The sequence below is a fragment of the Sinocyclocheilus rhinocerous genome, unplaced genomic scaffold (genome assembly GCF_001515625.1).
Source record: "Sinocyclocheilus rhinocerous isolate Xijiao unplaced genomic scaffold, SAMN03320098_v1.1 scaffold2541, whole genome shotgun sequence".
In the NCBI taxonomy this organism is placed as follows: domain Eukaryota; kingdom Metazoa; phylum Chordata; class Actinopteri; order Cypriniformes; family Cyprinidae; genus Sinocyclocheilus; species Sinocyclocheilus rhinocerous.
The window spans coordinates 538,329-548,775 of record NW_015631094.1 but is presented as its reverse complement, the minus strand read 5'-3'; the positions used below and the strand labels follow the sequence as shown (position 1 = coordinate 548,775).

General features: G+C 38.3%; 1 protein-coding gene across 1 annotated transcript in view; it reads left to right on the top strand.

Annotated features, from left to right (window-relative positions):
• The first annotated feature begins 199 nt into the window (after positions 1 to 199).
• Positions 200 to 10,447, top strand: part of LOC107741590 (TRAF3-interacting protein 1-like) — a 26,234-nt gene continuing 15,986 nt past the window's right edge. Inside the window, exons 1-7 of the mRNA XM_016554338.1 lie at positions 200 to 236; positions 341 to 484; positions 3,784 to 3,980; positions 7,544 to 7,672; positions 7,900 to 8,307; positions 8,844 to 8,924; positions 9,062 to 9,082. Of these exons, the coding sequence (XP_016409824.1) occupies positions 200 to 236; positions 341 to 484; positions 3,784 to 3,980; positions 7,544 to 7,672; positions 7,900 to 8,307; positions 8,844 to 8,924; positions 9,062 to 9,082 (1,017 nt within the window). The remainder of the gene's footprint in view (positions 237 to 340; positions 485 to 3,783; positions 3,981 to 7,543; positions 7,673 to 7,899; positions 8,308 to 8,843; positions 8,925 to 9,061; positions 9,083 to 10,447) is intronic.

Here is a 10,447-nt window from a genome sequence, read left to right as displayed (position 1 = left end):
TGCTTTCCAAGATATCGGCATCGGCTGTCAAAAAACCAATATCGGGTGACCACTATTTACCATACTGTGATGCTGTGTCCCAAATTGCTGTGAAGAAGGCTTCAGGGCACCCAAGAAAGTCCAGTAGGCGCCAGGACTGTCTCCTAAAGTTGATTCAGCTGCGGGATCGGGGCACCACCAGTGCAGAGCTTGCTCAGGAATGGCAGCAGACAGGTGTGAGTGCATCTGCATGCACGGTGAGGCGAAGACTTTTGGAGGATGGCCTGGTGTCAAGAAGGGCAGCAAAGAACCCACTTGTCTCCAGGAAAAACATCAGCGACAGACTGATATTCTCCAAAAGGTACAGGGATTGGACTGCTGAGGACCTTCTCAGCCAAGGGAGTGGGCTCACTCACAATTTTGCCTAAGAACACAGCCATGAATAAAGAATGGTACAAAAACATCCTCCGAGAGCAACTTCTCCCAACCATCCAAGAACAGTTTGGTAAGGAACAATGCCTTTTCCAGCATGCTGGAGCACCTTGCCATAAGGCAAAAGTGATAACTAAGTGGCTCGGGGAACAAAACATCGAAATTTTGGGTCCATGGCCAGGAAACTCCCCAGACCTTAATCCCATTGAGAACTTGTGGTCAATCCTCAAGAGGCAGGTGGACTAACAAAAACCCACAAATTCTGACAAACTCCAAGCATTTATTATGCAAGAATAGGCTGCCATCAGTCAGGATGTGGCCCAGAAGTTGATTGACAGTATGCCAGGGTGAATTGTAGAGGTCTTGAAAAAGAAGGGTCAACACTGCAAATACGGTGTCTTTGCATAAACTTATTGTAATTGTCAATAAAAGCCTTTGACAATTATGAAATTCTTGTAATTATACTTCAGTATACCATAGTAACATCTGACAAAAAGATCTAAAAACACTGTAGCAGCAGACTTTGTGAAAATTAATATTTGTGTCATTCTCAAAACTTTTGGCCAAGGCTATACTTTTAACATTAATTACAAGGAATAAATTACATTTAAAAATAAATTAAATTGTAATCATATTTCACAGTATTACTGTTTTTGCTGTATTTTTATTTAAGTAAATGCAGAGACTTCGTACATTAAAAAAATCTTACAAGCCTAAACATTTTAACAGTAGAATCATATTTTGTCAAAGCTTGAATCATATTTGTCAAAGCTGTAATTTATTAGTGTAAAATTTATTTTAACAAGGGGAAAAATTACTAAGTGCACCTTTAAGAAGAATTTTAGGCTATATACAGTATGTGTGCATATGTAAATGTGCAAACTAGACACTTATTTCTTGCTTATTACAGTACTACCTTACAATCATATGACAGTTTTATGTTCCTTGCCAATTAATCCACCTTCTTGGCAGTGATACATCATGTTACAGTTGACCTCTCGTATCTACCTGATCTTCTGCCTCATTAAGTGTTCTTGGATTCTATAGCCACGGTATCTCAGACTTCCACTCTGCTCTGTTTTTTTTTTGCTGTTAAGGTGTTGACATTGATCAGATAACCAAGTGTAACTCGACTCTCCATTTAATTAGCGTGCCAAAGTCCCACGTCGTGGTGAGTCATGAGATGTGATAAATCTCCCTGTTAAAAGATTCGTGCCTTTAACTAGCTTTACTTGGATCAGTATCAGTGACCCTGTAAGAGATGCAGGTTACTAGCTCACCACAGCACTCTGTGTGCAAAGTGAGGAGTTCATGTCTGATCCTTCTCCAAACGTGGGGCAGTCTGAAAGAGCTCTGGCCTTTGATGTCCCAGCATGCATAATAAATGACCTCCCCACACCTGTGCGAAGCAGGACGGCCTGACGGTATACCATGACATTATAATGTTTTGATAGCGCCACAGTTTGAACACTTTCAGGGGAATCTATCTACAGATAGCTTACTTATAGCTGTCTTTACATGATAACTGGGACAGAGGGAAGTATTTTGATACCAAAAATTACATGGAAAATACACCTATTTTGTAACAATCATAATAATTATATTATATAATTGTATATAAATGTATAATTTTTGCATTTTTGTATTGATTTCTGATTCTGATTTATGCTGATTTAAAATAAAAAATAATTGTGAATTACATTGTATAGCATTAAGGAATTTCACCATTGAGATTAATGGGAATTAAATGCTCAAACTATTCAGTGTCTGGACCCATTATGCTTAAGAAAGTATAGAGGGAAAACTTGCTTTAATGTCATAAGGCATACAATCTTAATGGTCCTAAAATGTGCTTCATTTTATGCAAAACCTGTTTCTTTTTTTGTGTTGAAATGCATGTGACATGAATATGTTTTCCTCAAATTTGCATGTTAGAATGATTTCTGAAGGATCACGAGACACTGAAGACTGGAGTAATGATGCTGAGAATGTAATTTAGCTGTCACCGGAATAAATAATGTTTTCAAATATTTTGAACTATATATTAAATTGCAATAATATTTCACAATATTATTGTTTTTACTGTAAAATGTGCTTAATTGTCATATTGTCATAATGCATGAAGTCATGAATGCATCTTAATCATCCTAAAATGAGCTTCATTTAATGCAAATAGATTTTTTTAAATTTTGTGTTGCAATGTATGTGACATGTTTTCTTAAAATACGCCTGATTTTAGTGATTAGCTTTATGAAACATTCCTATCACATGGATATTGTGTAGCCAGTAGTTGGATATTAAACACTGCTGAGTGTGTAAAATCATAACAGATCACATCAACATACAGGTTGTACTGCCGCTGGGACCTCATTAGGAACCTCATGAAGTATGAAAGCATTAAATGACAATATGGACAGTTGCACTTTATCATAACCAGCAAAGCAGAAATACAGAAAAAGAGGGTTTAATGGAGTGGACGCATCATCAAGCTGCTGGTTATGCTGTATCTACTGTTGTCTGTTATCTACTGGGGAAGTCGTGGCCTAATGGTTAGAGAGTCGGACTCGTAACCCAAAGGTTGCGGGTTCGAGTCTCGTACCGGCAGGGATTGTAGGTGGGGGGAGTGAATGTACAGCGTTTTTTTTTTTTTTCAAAGCATCAGGATAACTTTAGGTTCTTTGTGTAGAGTGCAATTAAGCCTAAACCTAAAATAACTCTGCTATACCAAAATAAAAAACATTTTGTGGTGACCAAAATGATGAAGCTTCTTCTGTTCTTTTAGTTTAATTCTTATTAGAAAAATATTATTTTCTTGACGTAACATGTTTATGCAACATTTAGTCAGGAAATCTGATACTGATATTCTGTCGGAAAGTTCTAAACGTCCAAGTGCCACACGTTTTATAAAGTATTTACAAAATGAGACTGACACCACAAATGATTTACGTAAGATAAAGTTACAGATCATCTTGATTTTTCCAGTTGTTACTTTAAAGTGTGTAATTGTTCTATTCTATTTGTTAAATCTTTTACAAATGTATGCCAAAAAAGAACAGCATTTATTTTAAGTAGAAATATTTAGTATTTGTAACATTACAAATCTCTTTTATTGTCACTTTAATGTTCAGCTTTAATGGTCAGTTTAATGAATTCATGCTGCATAAAAGTATTTTTTTCTTTAAAAAATATCTTACTGACCCTAAAGATTTTCTTTTAGAAATGAGTGTATTTCCTGTATCTTTTAAAATGTATAGAATTCTTAATATATAAGATTATTTATTATTATATTATTATTAATTGATTATATGGCCCAATAATGCTCAGCTTTGTAGAAGTTAATGTTTTTATCGCATTAATGAAAGTAAATTGCAGTTTCAACTACTCTTTTCTCTTCATGTTCCCTTCAGGACAAAGACTCAAAAATAGTGTTCCTTCAGAAGGCCATCGATGTGGTGATGCTGGTTAGCGGAGAGCCCTTGGTTGCTAAACCCGCTCGAATCGTAGCCGGACACGAACCAGAGAAGACCAACGAGCTGCTGCAGGTCATTGCTAAGTGCTGTCTCAACAAGGTCAGTCCTGCGATTAAAGACCACTCAGCTACTACTATATTGCAGGATTCGCTCAAAGCCATTTAACTAGTGAATGACTCAAGACTAATGATGTCCAAGCAGGGGGTAATTTATAAACGTATTCATTTAATTGCACCCTTGAGCTTTTCTGAAGGTTAAGGAGCGATGGAACATCGCCAGCAGCGTTATCAGGGGAACCCACTGATGCCTGCAGGGCAAAGAGCAGGTGCGAAACATTGAGCTGAATGACAGCTCTGCTGCTGCTCTACAGCACATTGGGATATTTTATAGGTTGCAAGATGAAAAAACATGAGAGCGCCACAGTGGTGAAAGTTGCTGGATAGCTAAAGATTATAGGGGTGACCCAGGTACTGGAAAATCGACAATCCTGCTCTGTCACCTTAGAGAGTTTGAGCAAAACATTTGACCTTTTATTGCTTCAGAAGCAATAAGTCTAAGTCTTCAGAAGTCAAATTATAGCTTTCTGTGAAGAACAGACCGAAAGTCATTTTTCACTGACAATCTTTTCATGTGCCCAGCTCTCAAATCTCTTATGCATTTGTGAACAGCATATTGAAAAATTTTTTGGCATTGGAATCAATATTAAAATAAATTAATTAATTAAAATAAATTAACCCTTACATTTAGTTTGTGCTGTGGATCTAAATTATACATAAATTGTACATAAATTGTATGTTTTGTTGAGGGGAGGTGCTGTTCATTTTTAGTTTTAGACCTGGAGGACAATAAAATAAAATTGGGTGGGGGAAAAAATCCCATTGACTTGAGCCAATAAGCAAAAGTAAATCAACACATTCAGAAAAACACAAGTATTGTTTGTGTTATCTAAAACTTTTTAATTCATTTTTGTTAATTGAAAAAAAAAGAAGCTGAAATTAAATAAAATATAAACATTAGATGGAAAAAAAACCCTTAAAAAAACTTAAGCCTGGCTCACACTACAGGATTTTTAGCCCGATTTAGCCCTGATTTTCCCCTCCCGAGAATCGGAGCAAAAATCTTGTCGAGCACCTCGATCGGTCCCGATGTTCGGCGCGGATTATCTGGTAATGTGAGGCGTTCACCGATCGAATCTTGCACCTCCCGATCTGCTCCGATCAAACATGTTTGTTATGCTGGCTGGCTGCACACTAGAGGATTTTAAAGGGGTCATATGATGTTGCTAAAAAGAACATTATTAGTTGTGTCCTCTTTTGGAAGGCCAAACAAAGTAGTTTCGCTTTCACAACGAAACACACAGCACCTTCACGACATGGAGGCGGCGGCAACAACAATACTACAGCGAGAATAAAAGTTACGCCTTCTTTCTTTGCGTGAACATTTGGGCGGCGTTATGCAAATCTTCCCACATCGTGACGTAGACATTACAAGAGCTTGTAACACTCCAAAGAGAAAGGAAAAATTTTAATTGCATCATATGACCCCTTTAAGGCCGATTTTAAGCCCGATTTGCATTTCTGAAAGATCAGGGGGCATGGCCCGATTTAAGGCTTCTCGCAAACAATTTTTTTGTCCAAAAAATCCTCTATTGTGTGGTGTCATTACAATTATTTAACTGCTCCTGATCGAGACGGAGCGTCGCCGAACTCAAATCGTAAATATCAAACATGTTTGATATTTCTGACTCTTGATCTGGCTGCCTCTGACGTGATACCAGTGAGAGCGAGCAAGCGTCACTTACCGGATGTTGCGTGCTTCTATAGCTGAAACTTGGCAGCCACAAAAATGCCAAGAAAGCAGAATACATTGCCCATATTCTTTGTTATACTTTGTTTTTCACTGTACAACAGAACACACACTGGGAGAGCCAGCTGACAGCGCCGATTGTTCTCCATTTGTTTATCTTCTCTAGTCAAGTTTGATCTCGCGAATCTCCATGAGATCTAGTGTCACTGTGAAATCGTTCCTACAATCATCAAGTGTGTGGTCTCGCGATCTGCTGGAATCGTCTAGTGTGCGCGTTCAGAGGATTATAAGGCTAACAATCAGTTGAAACTGTCTTCATGTCTGTGGTCTCCCATGGTTTTAAAATCGTTTAGGATTTGAAAATCGTCTAGTGTGCAGCCAGCATTAGTTAGGATTTAAATCGGGATGATGACGGCTATATGATTACGTCAGTACTTTCACAATAGCCAATGCGCGATCGCAAAACAGCTGCTGTACGGCTCCGTTGGAAAGTCGAGATGGAGGAAACTGCTTCTTGAATTTTGTAGTAACACAACTGTCTGTATAATGTGTCGGAAACGTATCACAAATGTAAGGAGAAAGAGAAGTGCTGGGGTGAAATCGCCTCAGTTTTGAACGTACCGGGTGAGTGCAGAAAGCTGCTAGCACGCTAGCTAACATATGTAAACATAGCTGACAAGCTGCTGCGTGATCTTAATAATATCTTGTAGTGTTTGATGCGCCACGATTTTCAAATCTTGTAGTTTGTCTCTGGTATTCTGGTCTGTGAGCGTATATGCGTTCAGGGGGCGTGGCTTTGGACAGCGATTGCAGGGAGGGTGGGACGTTCGCTTTCAGTGCTATCAGGCTAAAGTTAGCATTTTCCAAGATCTCTTACTGCACCTTTAACATAAACTGCCAATGAAAAACAGATTAATAACTGTAGCAAATGTAGCTATTGCTCATTGTGATTGTTAATGCATTAACTAAGGTTAACTAACGAGATCTTTTTGTAAAGTGATACCTATTAGTCTTTATCATTCTTTTTCACTTTAATCTGTGTAAAATTTTTAACTTTATACATTTTTTGTGTATTGCTTTATTGTATTTAAATGTTCAGTTGTTTTTGTTATAAGAAAAAAGTTATTAAACCTGTTACACTGTATTATGACAACACTTTTTTGCAACTAAATTTCAATATCGTGATAATACCATATACCGTGATAAAAGCATTAGCAATTAATCGCAACATGAAAATTTGATACCGGCATATCCCTAGTTAAATGCAAATATTCTAAAAACATAACAAAATGATTAAAACTTAGACTAAAATGAAAACTAAAAATATGAAAATAAAAGCTGTTTAAAATATTAATACTATAATAGTGAAATAATAAAATAACTAAACAATTCTAAAATAACACTTTACAACATATAGATCACCCACAATACTCTGTTGGTAACAGTGAGTTTTGTATCAAGCACCACCACACGTTTTCTTCAGAAAATGTAACAACTTTGTTAGTAATTTGTCAGCCAGTCAAGTCTAATTTATTTGTATAGTGCTCTTCACAATACACATTGTTTCAAAGCGGCTTTACAGAAAGCGATACTCTGTGCACACATATTTAGCTGATGTTTTTATCCAGAGTGACTAATAGTCCATTTATTCCAGGGAGAATCCCCATGAATTGTTCATGGATTGCATTATCAACCTACATTTTTTTTCGTCACCGGCCCAGACCATTAACCACCATGCTACCCTATCTGTTTCTGAATCCATTTTTGTTTGGTGCGAGATCTTACTGAGGGTTGCTTGGGTCTTGTGTTTATTATATTAAGCTGTTGTTAAACAGCGTGTTCTGTCCTTGTTCCAGCTCTCCAGTGACGAGGCTGTTAGACGGGTGTTAGCAGGAGACAAGGTGGATCAGAAGGGGAAGCCCAGCACCTCCAGGTCCCAGGACAAGGAGAACAGAGAGGGCAGGGAGCACCACCGAGACCGTGAGGTGAGACCTGCTTGAGGCTTTGACCCAATGATATTTTCAGCTCAACCAGAGTTTTCTGTTGTCTTATATCATTATGCATTCCTCAACTTGTCTCCCTTGGGCTTTTTTTATTGTGCCTTTTCATTTCACTCATGAAATCTGTTATTAAGACTTTTGGGTGCTGACGGAGCTGTTAGGTTTATTGTTATGAAAGTGAAAATTTGATGTAGTCTCTGGCTGTTGTCCAGGAGAGGAAGGGCATCAAGGAGAGCAGCGGGAGCCGAGAGCAGAAAGATCCAGATCAACCGAAAGATCAAGAGAGCAAGAGAGACGACAAGGACCACCGGCGAGATGCTGAGAGGTCAGACAAGGGACGCGAAAGAGACCGGACAAAAGACAGAGACAAGGACAAGAGCCGGGATCGGGAGAAAGACAAGACCAGAGAGAAGGAACGGGAGAAGGAGAAGGAGAAGGACCGCAACAGGGACAAGGAGAGAGAACGAGATAAAGAGAGGGATAAGAAAAGGGAACGCGAATCTCACAGAGACAGAGAACGAGACAAGGAGAGAGATCGCGAGAAAAGACGGGAGAGAGAAAAAGAAAAAGAACGCCACAGAGAGACTGGCGAGAAGCTAAAGGACAGAGGCGATAGAAAGGTTTGCTCACATGATTTTATGATTCTGTAGCTTTGCTCACCAGCCACAGTGACAGATGAATGACCAATTTTACCAGTCTTTTTCCAAATCAGATTAACTCTCTTGCACTTAAAATCCCATTTAAACCTAGAAATAAAGTTTTAGAATTGTGAACATTTGAACACAAACAAAAATTAAGAAATATTTAGCATTCTGCACTATTTCTAGACCTTAAAGCAAATTCCTGTAACATTTCAACTCTAAAGGCCATTGCACACTGAGTCCGAAATTTTCGCATGTTAAAAAATTAAATAAAAATACGACCTCACGTTGTGTCAATCACGTTTACACACTGACTCCGAAACTTTCGTCCGTCATAAAAAATTCGGATCAGGTTTGATTTTCTGCGTTTTCGCATCCTTAGCAAGCATTTTGATAGGAAAGGATGACGAATACGAAAAAAAATAAAAAACCGCATACGAAAATTTCGGACTCAGTGTGCAAGGACCTTAAGTCTCAGCTTTCAATACTTAATAACAGCTTGTCTTCTTCCATAGATCAAAGCAGCAGAGGAGATCAGCAAGCCAAAGCCTCACCCAGAGGTTGCGAGTAAAACACATGAAGCCGTAGCAGACGAGGTAAGATTGATTTCTCTCATAACCTCTGTTTACGCCCTTTTACGTTTGTTCTGTAGGAATGCGGGCCATCATCAAGGCTTGTTGACGTAACATTTCTCATAGTTTATTGTTCTTGTCTTTGTTCCTCTGAATTGGAGGCCGAGGGCGGTGAACTGGAGGTACGAGTCTGTTGTGATGTCAGTGCCTGCTTTGCTTCGCTGTAGAATAATGGGTGTTTTGCATATTTGGCATTGCGCAAAGACAGTCTTGATGGTGGAGGTTGACTTATCAGGCCTCAACAGTTAGGATTTCTTTCTGATGCCCAGGTTGAGACATTAGTTAAGAATTTTACCTGCCGTGGAAACATTTTCTCTGGTCCTGAATATTTTTTTAAAGTTTTAAAAGTGTCAATATACACTACTACTTCCAAAGTTTTGTGTCAGTACTCCATTCTTCAGTGTTACATGATCCTTCAGAAATTTTCACATTTCTTACTATTACCAGTGTTGTAAACCGTTGTGCTGCTTAATATTTTTGTGGACACCTTGATGAATTTTTTTTTTAAGTATTCTTTGATGAATAGAAATAAATTTTTGTAATAATGTTAAAGTCTTTACTGTCACTTTTGAACAGTGTAATACATCCTTGTTGAATAAAAATATATAAAAATTTTTTTTTTTTACTGACCCCATACTTTTGAATGGTAGTGTGAATGAGAAGCAAGTACATTTTCAATAAACATTGACATTTCTTTTCGAGACAAATGTCAGTTTTTTAAAAGTTCAATAATTTTCCATTTTTGTAGACAAATAAAGTGTCAGTATAGCTATTTAAAGGACCATTATAAAGCATAAATTCACAAAACTTCTGGACCTCCAGCATTTTGTAAACACAAGCTACATTTGATGTGTATAGTGGGCCAAAGTGTTCAAAATAAAATAAGTATATGAAAAAGGAGCCTTTGGACAGATTTTTTTTATGTGACAAGAGGCAGAAGTATTTATATTTATTAGGGGTGCTCCGATTGATCGGCTACCGATCACTATCGGCCGATAATCACGTTGGGATGATTGACCGACTGTCTCTAAAAAGGCCGATCTCAAAAAACCTATCTCAAGCTGATGACGCTGCCGTGAGAGGTTTGGCACGACATGCAGCGGCACCATCTCAGCTGCGTTTACACTTGGCATTAACATGTGACCTGTATCCGGATGTTGTCCACATACACATTGAAAAGACAAGTGTAAACGCGCTTCTGATCGGAATGTTATCCGATCAGCGTGTCCTGGTCCAGAGGTAGTCGAGGACGCATTGTGATCGGATCTCAGTGTAATGTAAACGCAATCCAGCCATCGTGTCTGCATTCGCAGGTCGACATCACGCAAAACGCCGCCCCCTCTCTCCCGATCTGTCGGAAGAACAGAGCACTAGTGAGACTCATACATTTATTTTGATTTGTAAAATGTCCCGCGACTGAAAATAGTTTTCAAAAGAAAACCCACCACTTCAGGTCGACTTTGCACCGCAGACTTATTTAAATATTG